The 17,240-nt window shown below is 33.0% G+C and overlaps 1 protein-coding gene across 4 annotated transcripts in view; it reads left to right on the top strand.

Annotated features, from left to right (window-relative positions):
• Tnks (tankyrase) overlaps positions 1-17,240 on the top strand; it is a 194,093-nt gene that overhangs the window by 146,838 nt on the left and 30,015 nt on the right. For all 4 annotated transcript variants that reach the window (XM_048791783.1, XM_015486022.2, XM_048791784.1 and 1 more), the window contains 6 exons: positions 2,027-2,106; positions 5,169-5,314; positions 7,431-7,596; positions 8,861-9,080; positions 9,350-9,459; positions 16,828-17,016. In XM_048791783.1, coding sequence (XP_048647740.1) covers positions 2,027-2,106; positions 5,169-5,314; positions 7,431-7,596; positions 8,861-9,080; positions 9,350-9,459; positions 16,828-17,016 — 911 coding nt within the window. The remainder of the gene's footprint in view (positions 1-2,026; positions 2,107-5,168; positions 5,315-7,430; positions 7,597-8,860; positions 9,081-9,349; positions 9,460-16,827; positions 17,017-17,240) is intronic.

Below are 17,240 nucleotides of genomic sequence, written 5' to 3'. Positions count from 1 at the left end.
AAACATTTTGTTTGATGGGAAAATTACAACCTTTACTAGTCAGTCTCCATCATGGTACATGTGTGAATATCAAATTGTTCTTAGAATTCAGCCATATTAATAGTATCTCTCAAATTATAAAACCTAAAAATATCCCAAGTTCTAATTCTGTGTACATAAACAAATCATCCCTCTTTTGTTTGTTCAAATAATAAGCTAAAAATATTACCTACAGATATCTAAAGGATGTTTTAGTGAGTTTTATCATCTGTTAATCACTGTCATAAAGACATTCTATACATACAGCGACATTCTTACCTATAAATGTAGTAATACCCACACAGAGAATGGAAGAAGATGAGACAGACAAGAACAGAATAAGACCAGCCAAAGGAGAGTTGAAGTTTGACATACACATTGACTGCAGCATTAAAATAGCAAGGAAATCAACTCAGCAAATGCTTTCTGAATTGTTCTCTATGTGAAAAGAAGATTGTTTGTCAGTTCCACACACTGACAAATGTTAGTTAAAAAGAAGAACAATTCAAAATGTATTTCATTATATGAAGCACACTTTTCTTTCCACTCTTTAATCTTAGTATTTTATCTACTAAGCATTATAAATATGATCAAATAGTTTATCTTCCATTGAAGAATTTTTATAACTTATTCTATAAAAGTCTGTCTCCGGAACCAAAGCACTTTAGAAGAACTAAAGTATTTCTTCTGAAATCAGAAATCTTTTCATGGCATCACTTGATCTTCCCACTTGGAAAGTGGACTCAAAAAGGTGTCTCTGATCATAAGATGATACAATCTTAAATCTGAAAGCGACTCTGAGGGAAATCAACTCTTACTTTTTAAGTGCAAAAATTAAACTACTCTGTGATTTGTTCAAAGTTATACACTAGAGCCCTGTCTAAAATCCTAGTCTCCTGGAGCTTAGTGCTTTTGTGTTAATGTGTACGTGAGCATTATGAAAGCCATATTTAATGCCCATAAACATATTTTGGATGATAAATTATAAATTGTTTGCTTTAAAAGCCTATTTTGTTTGGGTCAATGTGAAAAGGATTTTTAGTTTGTTTATATTGAATTAATCAAAATACATCATTTGTCAGTCTTTAGACTTAGCAGTCAAGCTTAATGATATTCTATTTAGTATTGGTATCATACCTTCCAAGTATACAGACATTTTTAATTGCATATCTTTGAAACCATTCAATAAATGTGAATTAAACAAATGTATATAGTAGGACTTTTTTATTCATTGATGATACTTTATAAGATTGTTGGGGACCACAAATCAAGTCAAGATGGCGCCTGGCAGTTTGCCAGGAGGAGTGGTTTGTGAGGCAACACCACGGAGCCATTAAGATGGTAGGGATTCCTCATTGGCTGATTGCTGTAACTGGATTATGCTAATTGAGTCAAGCTGTGTGTAATCAGTTAGGTATATATACCGCTGTTGTCCGCAATAAAGCAGTTCCCGCTTCAACCTTCAAGTTGCTTGTCACCTCCCGGTTATTTTGCCCAGCCGGACTGCGGCATAAGATCATTCCAATTTCCTATGTAATGCTTCTGTTTTATATTGAAGACATTAAAACTAAAAAGAAAAATTAAACTAAGTAGTAAAAGTCAAATAAATGGCTTCCCTAGGTTTACATAACAAATCCAGGACAAAGTTTTGCTGCAACACTTTGTAAAACCAATGTATCATAAAGATGTATTTTTGATCTCTTGTCCTAGGCTTTCTCACTTCACTCCCTTTTGTTAAATCTTTGGCCAGAAAATTGGAGGGATAGGATAGGATAGTAGGGATAGAAAATTATTTGTGTGCATTAGAAGTTATTTAAATTTGGCTTAGGGTGATACCTAGATTGAAGTAAGAAAGCATTTATTTCTTATCTGAAAAATTGGGAAAAAAACCTTTGATTACATCTTAGAAACTTCCAACCCCCTAATCTCTTTCTGTTTATCAAATTGTTTCCCCTCATTAACTGGTCTTTAATTCCCCAAGATCAATAGTAACCTTTCTTTTATTTAGAGAGTACACCTATACGCACTTCTGATGTTGATTATCGGCTCTTAGAGGCATCAAAGGCTGGTGACTTGGAAACTGTGAAGGTAAGTAAGTGCCTTTAATGTCTGGGGCAGCACTGTTGAACTTTGCTATCCAGTTCATTTTTAAGCTTCTTAGTAAAATTACTCAAATCTGAGCAATTAAAAACATTGATAGTTAGAATATATTCATAGATAGGAGAAGTCTTGACATTTTTGTTTGATGGGAAACAAAACAAACCTACCAAGGATTTCCCAGCAAGTACCATGTAGCAGCAAAAGAAAAGATAAGCATACTTTTTAATCATTTTTCTTCAGGTTGCATGAAAGCTGTTCATTTTCACTTATATTAATTAAAGTGCTGTTATTTTAGATCATATTCACAAATAGGTAAACCAGTTTAAATGAAGGCATTAGTAGGATAATGTTTTAAATTATGTTTCTCAGTATTTTTCCAGAGACTCTCATATTTGTTTTAAGAAGGCATTCTTATGGTCCCTTAATCATTAGGCATTGTTTATATGCACAAGAAGAGTTTTCAAAATTTTATCACTCTTTATTTGTATTATAGAAAAAAAGATTATAGACTAAACTTTTTCAAATATGAAATTCTAATATTGAATATGTTTTTCTTTAATAAAGAAGACCTAATTGCCATCTGTGATTATTCGTTTAGGGATAAAGTTAGCAAAACAAGAATTATGGCTTTATTTTTGTTTCCATGTTAATTTCATGTGTTTTGTATGTAACAAGCAAATATATACTATAACTTTCAAGTTGCCTCAACAGCACATTCACAGTGAAGGCCAAAGTTAATTTTGTCAGTGGAGTGCAAATGTCAAAAGGAAACAAAGCACAAATTAAATGAGTATTAGGTCTGGTAAATTGCTTTCCCAAGAGGCTTTAGGAAGTATTAGAAGTATTAGGAGAAAAGGCTGTCTGCTGAGTAAAGTAGTTGAAATTGTGATGAAAAGTAAGAAGAATATAAAATTGCTTTGGCATTCAAAAATAAATGAAATGGAATGGAAAAAAGGAACTTAAATATTCAAAAAGCAAGTATTTAATAAGCAGGATGGGCATTTATGTGTGTGTGTGTTTCATTACCTGCCTCATTCCTAATTTTCAGTATTTTCTGTAAAAGTAATAATAAGCATTTAGAATGTTAAAATGGTGGTGGGGGTTGGGGAGCAGCAATATCAGAAAGCAGTTTCAGTTGTATAAGACTCCATAGAGAGCTAGGGTTGCAGCTCAGCAGTAGAGCACTTGCCTAGCACATGCGAGGCCCTGGATTCGATCCTCAGCACCACATAAAAAAATAAATAAATAGAATATAGCTATTGTGTCCAACTACAACTAAAAAATAAAGATTTTTTTAAAAAGACTCCATAGAACGTGCTTACTACCCATCTTTACAGCTTTTCTTTTTAGTTTATGTATTAATTTATTCATTTTCACTTGGTTTTGTTTATTGGTACTGTTATTCATCTATTAACGTGGCTAAAGACAAGATATTTGACCTGACCAGATCAATTTTTTTTTAAATGGGGCTTTAGATTTTAATTCCCATTTAGAGTTGATGAGCTTATGAGCTCTCTTTCACTAGCTAGACTTCTTCCTAAAAATCGTACCACCTGAAAGCCCTTGTTTTTATCCTACCCTTGTGAATGTTTCTTTGTTTAGTCCATTTGTGCTTCTATAATGAAATATCATAGACTAGGTAATTTATAAGCAATGGTAATTTATTTCTCTTAGATCTAGAGGCAGGGAAGTCTAAGATCCAGGCATGATCAGGTTTAGTGTCTGGATGGGGCCAGTGTTTTGCTTTCAAGGTGTCACCTTGTTGCCATATTCTTTGGAGGGAACAAAATGCTGTATCCTCACATGGCAGAAGGGGAAAAAGGAGAGAGCACTGTGTGTAACCTCTTTTATAAAAAAGTCTTAATCCCAGTCATGAGAGAGGAGTACCCATGGCCTAATCCCTCGCCTCTCGATACTGTTGTGTTGAAGATTAAGTTTCAACACAAATTTTGGAGGGACACATTCAAACCATAGCATCCGTACTCAATATCACTAAAAAGAGATCTTTCAGGTTCTTAGTTTGTATGTACTAATAGCTTGTTGCAGTGGCAGAAGTGGAAGCAAGCTTTACAGACAGTTCTCTCACTGAAAGAATCTGTTGTTCTTTTAAGCTGTAAATTATTGAAATATTATTACAGGAGAATAGGAAAGACGGTAGAATGAATCGGACATAACTTTCTCACATTCATATATGAATAACACAACCAGTGAAACTCCACATCATGTACAACCACAAGAACGGGATCCAAATTATGACTGTATAATATGTCAAAATACATTCTACTGTCATGTATAACTAAAAAGAACAAACAATTTTTTAAATAGATTTCTATCACCACTGGTGATATAGCCTTTTGTTCTTTCTTTGCATCTTACTCTTTGAAACCAATATAATGGAGCCTATAATTTATATTGTGCTGAAATGACATTCAAAGGAGATAGGAGATTTGGAGGTTCATCTTGGAAAGGCCAAACTACAGTTTGACTTGTAGAGTTAAACATTCTCCCCCAACTCAAGAAACCATTGTTGACTGCATGTCTTTGCTATAGTGGATCAGGGCCAAGTGAGTGACCCAAACAGAAAAATATTATTTCCAGTAAGCTTTTGCTTACTTGATCAATGTTAGAGGGGACAGGAACTTTGGTTCTGCGGTCACCCAGAGTTCTTAGTTGAACAGAGAATGGCTAAGAGCATTCTATTAGAAGCAGATATGTTAAGACAAGCAGTTGTAGGGAAGAAAGACATACAAAAATGAAAAGGGAAGACTTCTTATACTTAGAGATGCCTACTTTGAGTTTTATTGATTAGGATTTGGACTAGGAATGTTAACAGTGATTGATTTACTCTGTACATAGTTAGAAGTATTCATAGTCACTATAAAGCAAAACATAATGCCAGTTTTAATGTCATTTGTATTATCTAATCTTTGGAAATAAATATTCATTATAAAATCACAGCATATCCAAGATGTTACAATCTATTACAGCAAAATCTATGAATAAATGTTAATGACCTTTTTGTGTTTATCTCTATGTACGCACTATTAAAGCAACTTTGCAGCCCTCAAAATGTGAATTGCAGAGATCTAGAAGGTCGCCATTCTACACCCTTACACTTTGCAGCAGGCTATAATCGTGTGTCTGTTGTGGAGTACCTTCTACACCATGGTGCCGATGTCCATGCCAAAGACAAAGGGTATGTGTTAAAATTTAGCTATTTGGGATTTATTCTCTTCATAAAAAAAAAAAAATTATGAAGTCTTAGCTTTATCTCCATTGAAAAACACTCATATGAAGCCAGATGTGGTGGTGCACACCTGTAATCCCAGCTACTCAGGAGGCTGAAGCAGGAGGATCCCAAGTTCAAAGTCAATCTCTGCAATTTAGTGAGATGCTGTCTCAAAGTTTTAAAAATTAATTAATTAATTAATTAATTAATTAAAGGGCTAATCATTTTTCATATGATCTCTAAGTGGTAAAGGACCCCTGGGTTTGAACCCAGTACTACCAAAAGGAAAAAAAAAAGGCTGGTTCTGGTAGTGCACAGTTGTAATCCCAACTACTTAGGAGATTGTGGCAGGAGGCTAGCCTCTGCATTTTAGCTAGGCCCTGTCTCAAAATAATATACATTTTTTGTTGCTTAAATTGTAAGTTAAAACAGAAATGTACAGTATAGAAAGTAAAAATTCCATTAGCTTGTCCCCTAGAAATACGAGCATTAATATTTTTAATATGTAATTTTTCAGCTATGTGAAAAACATAGTGGTTTTTAACACAGATGATGATGTCATTCTGTAGTCTACTTTGAAGTGTAATTTTTTTCACCCAGTGTTGTATCTTGAATATCTTTCCTTATCAGTATTTAATAGTTTCTTTCTTCTTCTTAATGCCTATATTTAGTATTTTATTACATTTTATGAATGTTTTCATATAGTTTGTGGTATGCTATTTATCTGTTATTTTTTGGTATTAAAAATGTATAATCTCTTTCTTTAACCATCCATCCCAGAGTCATTAGTATTTAAAGAAGCAATTTTATTTTTATTAATTTTAAAATATCCTTTATTTTTATTATTAGTTTGATAAATTATTTAACTTTTCCTGAAAAAAGCTTAAAGCAGCCATAGAAGTAAATTAGAAACGTGAGAGGAGAATGTGACTGAAATGAATTTTCATATTGTGTGTTAATTTCATAATCTCAAAATAAGCCAGCGTCTCCTGTGCAGTTACACAGCAGAGTGCTGTAGAATTAAACTACATGATTTAGGCTTCAGTTAATCATTATGTGTTTATCTTTTTAAAGGGACACATCAGACATAAATATTCAACAGCAATGTCACTGACTCTTTCAAAATATTATGCTGCATTGGAGAGGAACAAATTTTTGTTTCTATTGCTTATTTTAGCACCCAGCATATTTCATCACAAAACACTTTTTTACACTGATCTCTAAATAAAAAGACACTTGATATCTTGTTTTTGTTCTGTCTGAAGTGCAATATAAACTTACCCTTTTGATGCACTCTTTTTTATGGGGCATCTTTTTGTGCTTTTAGAATGCCAGTTGCTTTCTAATCAGAACTTAGTCATCCCAGAATAGTTTGCTTATAAGTTGAGGCTACTAGAGTCTCTCTTCTGACTAAAATTTATAATTAGCATCATTACTTTCCTTAGTGAATAGTTTTCTGAATCACTTGGAATGTGAGTTTTCATTCTTTGGCACCTTAATATTTAAATCTATCTGTTGAAATCATTATAGAATCAGTGTAAATTTAAAAATACGAAACAAAAACAAAAGATAGAACTTAGAATTTCTAAGTAGAGTTGAACCATGTATCTTTTAAGTAAATAATGGTTACATTGTATATTTTACAGGTAAGCATGCAATTTTCATAAACCCAAAAAGAAGAAAATCGAGATGATAAAACCTGATTGTTAATTATTCTGGAAATCACTTTGTAATATATAATTTTACGTTGCCAGTGAGAAAATCTAAATTAAAAGTTTTGATGGAGTTTTATTCTCTATTTCTATATGTATTTTAGTGGTAATGATTGCATGATGTATATATATATCCATGCCCAAGAAACAGAAAAGTCCTTCTGTGAAAAGAAACATTTTAAAAATGATTCATTCTTGTTTAGAAATAAATAAATGCTTCATCTTAAAAACCAAAAAAAGGATTTATTTCTTTTTGATCCAATATTCAGTATAGTCAGTGCCATAAGAGCAGTATTTATATTATAAAAATCATTTTAACTCAAGAATTTGTTTTAGAACTTTAAAGTAATATGTATGTGTCTTTGTTTTAGCGGCTTGGTGCCCCTTCATAATGCCTGTTCCTATGGACACTATGAGGTAGCTGAGCTTTTAGTGAGGCATGGAGCTTCTGTCAATGTGGCGGACTTATGGAAATTTACCCCTCTACATGAAGCAGCAGCTAAAGGAAAATATGAAATCTGCAAGCTCCTTTTAAAAGTATGTGGTTTTAAAAGTTCTAAAAACACAAACATTTGGTTTTTGATGATTAAACTTGAATCAGAATTTTGTTCTATTAAGAATAAGTGCTGTAGGGGCTGAGGTTGTGGCTCAGCAGTAAGCACTTGCCTAGCATGTGTGGGGCACTGGGTTTGATTCTCAGCACTGCATATAAATAAATAAAATAAAGGTCCATTGACAACTAAAAAAAAAAAAAAATTAGAATACGTGCTATAGAAACCACTTCCATTTTCTCTTTCACAGAGAAATGTTTTAGTATCATGATATGTCTATAGTTCTGAGTAGTCCTTGAAGTGTCTAAGTGAATTTGATTAAAGTACTTTCATCAAAGTGGGTTTTGAAAAGAGCTGATTTAGTTTGTGTTGTTTATCTAATATTTGCAATATTAATATCAAAAAATGGTACAGGGAAAAATTGTTCTGGTTAGAAATTATTAAAATTTTCCCACCATTTTTCTGATATCAGAGTTGTTCTTATGACTCTTCAGAAAAACGTTGTATTTAATAATCATTTTTATTACAACTGGCTGGTAAGAAATAACTTCCATGTCATTGTTAATCTAGTTTCCAAGTTGATTTATTCCAAATTTCCATAGTGGGTCAAGAGCAGCCTGTGTTGTTTCTAAAATTAAAATTCTTGACTTTTATTTATTTTATAGGTATGGGTGGTTAAACTTTTTATATCTAGGTTATTTTTAACACATTTTTGTTTAGCTTCAAAATAGGTGGTAAAATTTAAAAAGTTACCAAACTTTTTCTTTACTGATGGCATTTAGAATAAAGTACTTTTTCCACTGATGTAATCTTCTTTTTCTCTATTCTTTTTCATGATACCCACTGAATATCTTTATGTAATTGAAATCTTGTGAGAGTTAACATCCAAGACGTTCTTAAATGGACAAGAGCTTTTCCAAAAAGATAACTAGGAATCTGAGAAAAAAGTATATTTTGTGATGAGTAAAAGATACTCAACACCCTCCACTATTTCATCGTCACCATTGATTCTCAGCCTTGGGTTAAGTAGTGCTTAGAAGCTGATCCAATACGTTGCTAAGTAGGGAATGAACAAAAGCAGGATGTGGCTTCTCTTTTTTTAAAACACATACAGAACAGATATCTTTTCTCCCATGATGAATGAAAGTGGAATATGTTAAATAAATATGTACATGCTACCCACCCAACTTCCAACTGACAGAAAGCTACTACAGAAAACACAAACCCCATTTGGTTTTTCTTCTTTGTAGCATGGAGCAGATCCAACTAAAAAGAACAGAGATGGAAACACACCTCTCGATTTAGTAAAAGAAGGAGACACAGATATTCAGGACTTACTGAGAGGGGATGCTGCCTTGTTGGATGCTGCCAAGAAGGGCTGCCTGGCAAGAGTGCAGAAGCTGTGTACCCCAGAGAATATCAACTGTAGAGACACTCAGGGCAGAAATTCAACTCCTCTGCACCTGGCAGGTAAGCATCACAAGTGCATCCAAATCTCTTTTCCTTACTTGGATACCTAATACAGTTTATCAAAAGATGAAATGATTGACATAATTTTGTATAATTTCTTACTTTGAAAATTTTCAATTATATGATAATAGTATTAGCTTCTAAAGCAAAAAGAATTAAAATCTTAATTAACTGGTCTTTCACAAGATAATTAATAACATATGAATAGATGTACACATATGTATTTTTTTTTCTTTAGCTGACATGTTTGCCTTTTTTACTCTTAATAGCAGGCTACAATAACCTGGAAGTAGCTGAATATCTTTTAGAGCATGGAGCAGATGTTAATGCCCAAGACAAAGGTGGTTTAATTCCTCTTCACAATGCAGCATCTTATGGGGTGAGCATTCTAAAGTTAATATCTACAAGACTTCCCTGGCATTTACTACTTTTTAAAATATATACTACACATTAAATAAGTAGATATCCAATCAGTAGCATAATTTAGCACAGTTTTAATCTTTTGTTCAGGTTTTGTCTCAGACCTTTCTTGTTAAGCTTAACTATTTTTTGATCAACAACCACACTTTTTAACACTCTCTGATCTCTCCATCTTATCTAGCACAAGAACAGGTATGTAATGAGTACTAAGTTAATATTTATGGATATAGATAATATTTATTAACTCTACCAGCAGACTTTAGAAGCTATAAAATCAGGAGGCTCCTATATAGGCATGGAAATTATGGTGGTTTATGCTATTATCAACATCTTAAAAATGTTCAAGTGAGTGGTTGAGCAATTTATATACATAATTCCAGACGATGAATAACTAAAACCCCAAAGTGAAATTCCAGTGCCATCCTTCTAACCACTATAACTACTATTAGTTGGAAGAGGAATGTATCGTAATGCCTTGGTGCTGCTTTTCTGAACTAACTGTAAGTTAACTTAGTAACCAAGGCCCACTCAGGTCTGATCCCTCACAGCAGTAGAATAACAATTGCTCATGTTCTTGTCTATTCTTCCAAGTGATTACTAACTGGACTTTAGAAATCCACTAATGCCAGATTATACATACCTGGAGTTCTCACAGTTGGATTCACTATTGTTGAAGATGGTGTATAAATTGCAAAAATCTGATGAATTGTAAATAACAACCAAACTAATTACCATGATTTCCATATTCTCCCTTCCTAGCGATAATACCTTCTGTGTTCTTAAGCCTTTCTGTAAAGATCAGTATTTCAGGGAGATGATAAATCTGAGTGGAAATGCTTTTAAAGAAAGCAAACAATCCAGTTTTGAACAAACAAGAAAGAAAACTACTTCCAAATATAATGTAAATTAATTGAAATACATTTAATTTAATGCATTAATTAAATACATTGTTAGTACTAAAATCTTTTAAATTGCATTTAAAATTGTCTTTTAAAGATGATTACATCTTTTTATTAAAAATTTCAGAATTTTCTTTTGACCTTACTTGACATAAAATTTACAGTTTCATTGCACTGAAAACCAGGTATGCTAAATATTTGTTGCTAACATACTGCACATACATTTATGTATAATTACTTTACTGTTAAATTATAACTACACATGTGTATCATTTAAAAACTAATTTGCAGTACTTCTTAACATGATCCTCCTTCTCTATATTGAATTTTACTGAATTTTATATTGAATTTTATTGAATTTTACTTTGCTAAGCTTCACTTAAGAGTTGATAAAGCTGGTGAGATCAGTAGAACTTGAATGGGAATCTTCTCTTCTGTGAAAACCTGCTAATGAGTAAAGATAGGTAGTAGCAGTAGAATTACAGTAATGATCTGACATAATAAAGCTTCTGTTGTGGTTTTAGTTGTATAGATGACATTAATCCTCATATATTATAGATATAAGGAAGTTCTATCCATCATTCATCTTCTTTCACAATCTTCATGGCTGTCCCAGAGGATAAAGAAAATAAAACTTAATTTGGTCCTCATTCTCATGGAAAAATGTTGAGATATTATACTGCATGTGTGTGTGTTTTGTTATGTTTTTTGTTTTGTTTTGTTTTGTTTTGTTTAGTACTCTGTGGCATTTTACCTCTGAACCATGTCTCCAGCCCTTTTCATTTTTATTTTGAGACAGGGTCTTGCGAAGTTGCCTTAGGGCCTCATAAAGTTGCTGAGGCTGGCCTTGAACTTACAGTTCTCCTGCCTCAGCCTCCTGAATCCCTAGGAATACAAGCCTGTGCCCCCGTGCCCATCTCTACATGCATGTCATTTGATAACCATTCTGAGGGAATAGAATTTGTAGTGGTTCTCCTTTGTGGCTAAAGAGCAATGCAGTATGCATTCTTTCATGCTATCTTGAAAACATCTTGTCATTAGCTGAAGAGGGGTGTAGTAATGTATTCAGTGTGACAACCAGCCCAAGGTTCTATATTCATAAACTCATTTCCTTACGATCCACAATTTTTGCTCTCTTTTTCTAATACCAGGTGAGAAAAAATAATGAACATTTTTTTCACTATCTCTTTTTAAGTTTTACTTTTTGTTATCAAATCCCTTCTGCTTGGCTCTTTGTAAATGAAGTCAGCTTACTAAAGTGAAAATGATCAGAAAATTCTCCAAGCTGTATAGAGGTTTTGATCAACCTGATTCATCTAATCTTTGTACTGAAGAATGCAAATGAGCTACATGATATGTTTATAGGAAGTGTTTTTACCTCATTGTGTGGGGTGGATTATTTGAGTCACTCTAAAAATCCTTCATCAATGTAACTAGTAAATTCAAATATCTCTGAGTTAATGACTACATACTATGAATTTAACACCTTTTCTTTGATGGATTCTTGACCTTTTGGGGTTTTTTCCCTTTGTCATTTTTTTTTAACACGTGCAACCCATCGCTCTCATGACACATAGTGATTGTCACTTGGCAGTAAATAAGGCCATCTTCTCCATTGAGAATCTCTGCTCTACAAAGTAATTAATATTATTTGCAAACCTGTAATCTATTATCAGTAACTACATGAAATCAGTATTTCTGTCACTCTCAATTAAACTGGGGACTGATGTTAACACCGTACATAGTCCTTGACTTCCACTAGTTCAGTTTAAGATCTTTCAACTTTTTAGTGGAGCCAAAGTGCTACACATCAGTAGAAACTGTACTTCAAACTTCAATTTTTTTCTAGGCTAGAGACATATGGTATATGATATGGCAACAAGTCCCATCTCCCAGGCAGCCTCTTGATCCTAAGGGAAATAACCAGTACTCTACAGGGTACTATGTTGCTTAGCTGTGATTTCAGTAGATCAGGTATATTAAATGCATTTTTAACAATGACATTTTACCTTACAGTGACTATCAGGTACTTTGTCATCTTTTAACAAATGGGAATATAAAGGGAGATTTTTATATCTGTAGGTATATAAATCTATATATGTTTCCAAAGTTCCTTTTTATTCATGCCATATACCTAGGCCTTGGCTAAATATTTTAATGAAAATTGGACCACAGTATGCATTACTCTATTAGGATGGGAAAACTCTGTTTCTACTATATTTGTCTCAATGATGTTTGGAACTGACCTGGCCTCATGGTATTTATGGATACACTTGCCCAGAAATTATCACTTGTGGAATAGACTTTTGTGGTACTTCATCTTGAATAAAGGGTACTAAAAGCAAAACAATTTGTAGGGTAGTTTAGTGTAGTATTACCCAATGATCTTGACTTAGATGGTTTTGCCCTAATACCGTACTTTCCCATTCTCAGCTTGTCAGGAAAATGGCTCTTGTAATTCAGTCTAGCAAGATCCTGCAGGCATCTGTAGTCATGGAAAAACCTGAAATTGGGATCTGAACATCCAGGATCTAATCTTTACTCTTATTGCTCAATAACCCAGCAACCTTTAGCAAGTGTTTTATTTTTTCCAAATCTTCACTTCTTTCTCCAGTAAAAGTTGAATTCTAATACCTTCTTTACAGGGTTATTATAATGATTAAATAAGTGCATAAGGAGCCTCCCTCCTGCCCCCCTCTCAAGCCACTATAGAAGTGTAAGTAATATTATTGGTAGAGCAGCTGGTCAGAATAAGGGCTTCATGTCACTTCTACAAACAGCCTAGGAATAATCCATGTATTTTTCTAACTCAACATCAATATTAAATAGACACAGATTAATTTACTAGCCTGCAGGTAAAATAATAATATAAAATATCTGAAAATACATGAAGTTATTTACTTGTGCATTTATTTATTGGTGATTATTCCTTGACAACACAATTTTTTCTCTAGAAAGCTCTCTGTGTGTCTTTGTTATATAAAAAGGACTTGCCACCTCAGTTTTTCCAAATGTATAAAATATACACATACTTTAAGAAGTTTAAGAGTTTATATTAATGACAATGTACCTTATTCTGTTTAGTGTTGTTTATATCATAATATGTTGTGTTATTTTTGAATGTACATAACACAGGACATTAATTTCTCTGCTAGTCAGTAAATGTAAATGTTTCATTGACATTTATTACCACAAAGCATGCAGTTTGTTGTCTGGTTCATTTTCTCCCTCAACTCCTTTATTTTCTTGTATTTTTCCTAAAATGTGTAATATTTGAGGAATTTTATAAGATCATTGTGATAGAGCTTTAGCAGGAGCCCAAGCATGTTTCTCTTCACCCTACTTCCCACATTTCTAAATATAAATTAAAGCCTTTCCAGTCTCTTTATGTTGTTTGTCATTTAAAGCATTGTGTGTTGCAGCTGAATTCTGAAACCCTGTTAAATTTGCTCTCCTGGAAACATTCCAAAAGGGTTCCATTTCTTTTCTAGACCTTCCAGTTCAGTACTTTGCTCTTGCACAGTGAATAGAACTGAGCTGCAGCTTATTGCATTTGTCACCCTTAATTTTCAGTTACTATTTTTGCCCCAGTAGTGTAGCTACTTAAGAGAATTAAAGAGGTTAAGAATTGTGTTTTTCAGTCTACTTGGGTAGTAATGTACTTCTTCCTGTTCATTGTTCTTTCAGACATTTGTCAACAAATTTAGCAAGCATGTAATTGGTTTCTCTAAGCATAAACCATAAATTCAGTAAGGAAAGTTTAACAATACACACCGATACCAGCTGTACAATTCATTTTATACACATGCACACACAAACATGTAATTTTCTTTGCACTCTCTAATTTTAGAAGTCTGTGTAGTCTACCAAATTTTATTATTCTGCCAGCAAACATGGGAATAAAATAAAATTAATCATCAGAAACAGAAACAGTTTAGCTATAACCTTACTCAGGAGAACTTTGAAATGTATTCCATGGTTTTGGATTAACTGAACAAAAGTTGCTTTTTGCAACATATATCCTCTTAGTAAGGGAGGTTTTTGTATTAAATGATTTTTTAGGTTTTTGTATTAAATGATTTTGACAGTGCCAAAGATGGTACCTCTATTTTCATCTTCTGTTACAAAGTCTAAAAATAATTAAACTATAAAATTAATTTTAAAATTATCTCATAGTCTGAGAAGAACCGCAAAACATAGCCTGTTCAATTGAATTCCTAGTCTGCTTATGCTGCCTTTTTATTTTTTTCTTCTTTATATTTTCAGCAATGGGAAGCTTTTCTTAAGGAGTTGGCAGATCTGTCCCTTTAAGATAAATTTTCTTTATTTTTTTTCCTGAAATTATGATTCCTAAGATCAGTAAATATCTGTATTATATTTTTTTAAAAGAGAGAGAGAGAGAGAATTTTTTTTAATATTTTTATTTCTTTTAGTTATCGGCGGACACAACATCTTCATTTGTATGTGGTGCTGAGGATGGAACCCGGGCCGCACGCATGTTCGCGCTACTGCTTGAGCCACATCCCCAGCCCTATATTTTTTTAAAATATTAGTTCAGAAAAAATGCCTGTTATTTTTCAAAGTATGTGTTTTCAAGGTAGCAGAAAAAACTATTTAAAGAAGATATGAAATAATATTCCTTAAATCCTATCTTTGGATGTCTGTCTTCCCCATCTGCATTTTCAGAGATCTCAGCCTCAAAAAGTCCAAAACATTGTAGTTGAACAACAGCATGAGTTAAATATGTATTATCAACAGTTACCGTGCATCTGAATTTATTGTCAAAAGTGGTACCCCCCAAAAAAGTTCCCCTTATCAATAAGGAATATGAATGCCAGTCACACAAAATTATAGAGTATTGGAGTTGAAATGGATTTCAGAAACACTTGAGTGGTAACCAGCTTAGCATTCCTAAATGTGTTTATAAAAATATACAAGTTATTTTTAATGTTTTTTTAAATATATATATTTATTTATTTTAAAGTCTGGTATTGAATTGATAATTCATGGGCTTAATTGATTTTTTTAAAATATGTTTTAAGTTGTTGGTAAACTTTCATTTTATTTATTTATATGCAATGCTGAGAATCAAACCCAGTGCCTCACACATGCCAGGCAAGTGCACTACTGCCCCAGACCCTTAATTGATTACTTTAAAGCTTAAGAAGCTGAAACTTTGCTATATAGAGCTCTATTTGAGAGAATCTGCTCTGTTCAGGACTTTCTCCTTCATTACAATTCTTCCATAGTTATTTCCCCTTTTGTCCCCTCTGAGTACTGTTTTTTGACTCTCCTTTTCCAAAAAATTATTGTTTTCAAGGCTTTATCCTCCTTATTGTTTTTTTCTGTATTTTTATTAGTGAGCTCATTTATCAAGTAGCTATGGCTATAAATTCAGTATCAATTTTGTAATCCTTCCAGAGTTCCTACCTCCAGTGCCAGTCTCCTACTAAGTGTTCAGTAAATATTTGGTTGCTGGTTGAATTGGTTAGGAGACAGTAAGTAAATAAATGATGGCCTCTTATCTTGCTCCAACCTTTGCTATTAAACTCTTTTAAAAACATTATTACTTTAGTGTTTTTCCTCAAGAGCCACCTTCCCCAAGTGAACTTATCTTTCTTATAGTTCCATTCCTACTTAAACTTTTTCTAGCCAGTATCTGTTAGTAGTTCTGTCTTTATTTTTCAATCTGCTGACTTCCTGCTAAAATATAATCATCTTTTGAGTGTTTGATCACTCTTCTTTGTAGTCCAAATTCTTTTGTAGTGAACTTTTCCAAACCGAATTGTTTTTCCTCCAACAGTTCTCACGTTTATCCCTTCGTTTTCATTCTTCTATATACATACTCATGCCCATGTTGTTAGTGTGACTGCTACCCACTTTTTCTTCATCCCTAAATCATTTTGGACATAACCAATTTTTATAAAATATTGTTTTCCTATGTTATTTTCCCAAAGTCTGTAGAGCAAAAGGTTGAGAATCCTTTAATAATTAGATCATAAAGTGGTTAGAAGAAAAATGGGAATATCAGAAGAGAAGCACTGGGTATAAAATGTTTGTTTGAAAAGTTTACCAGATAGAGTAAACTGTTACCCGAAGACCTGAGAACCTAGGATCCAGGTATAAGTTTATTTTTTAAATTTGTTTTTAAGATAGACCAGAATGTGTTAGAAGAATGAATCTTTATAATAAAGCCCATGCAAAATTATAGGGTAAAAGAATAATTGTGTAATTGAGATTTTTTTTGAGAAAGCAAGAAAAGACAATATCTTTTTTTTTTTTTTTTTTTTTTGTAGAAGAAACTTCTTTTAAGGATGAGAATACAGACATAAATAGAATGAATTGCTAAATAGAAACAAGTAGACATGATGGAGCTTTACCAGGTGATCTCATTCTTAACTCTTTGCATCCTTTTTGTTTGTCCTCAGCATGTTGACATAGCAGCATTACTGATAAAATATAACACATGTGTAAATGCAACAGATAAATGGGCATTTACTCCTCTCCATGAAGCAGCCCAGAAAGGAAGGACACAGTTATGTGCCCTACTCCTAGCACATGGCGCAGATCCAACTATGAAGAACCAAGAAGGTCAGACACCTTTAGATCTGGCAACAGTAAGTCCTTATTTCAGATATTCAGTATTGCGATTACAGTTTGAGAGTTAATGTTACTTTCTAGGGCTCAGCTATTTTATCTTTAGTAATGCTTCTTCTGCTTAGGACAAGAACAGATTTCCTTCTGAAATTTTTATATTATAATTTAAAACTGTTAAGACAAACTAAGCAGTAAGCTTAATTACCTTACCCTCTTAGCTTATAGGGAAAGGGACTGTGAATCA

The sequence above is a fragment of the Marmota marmota genome, unplaced genomic scaffold (assembly GCF_001458135.2).
Source record: "Marmota marmota marmota unplaced genomic scaffold, marMar, whole genome shotgun sequence".
NCBI classification, from domain to species: Eukaryota; Metazoa; Chordata; class Mammalia; order Rodentia; family Sciuridae; genus Marmota; species Marmota marmota.
The sequence above is the reverse complement of the archived record's forward strand: the minus strand, read 5'-3'. Positions and strand labels throughout refer to the sequence as shown.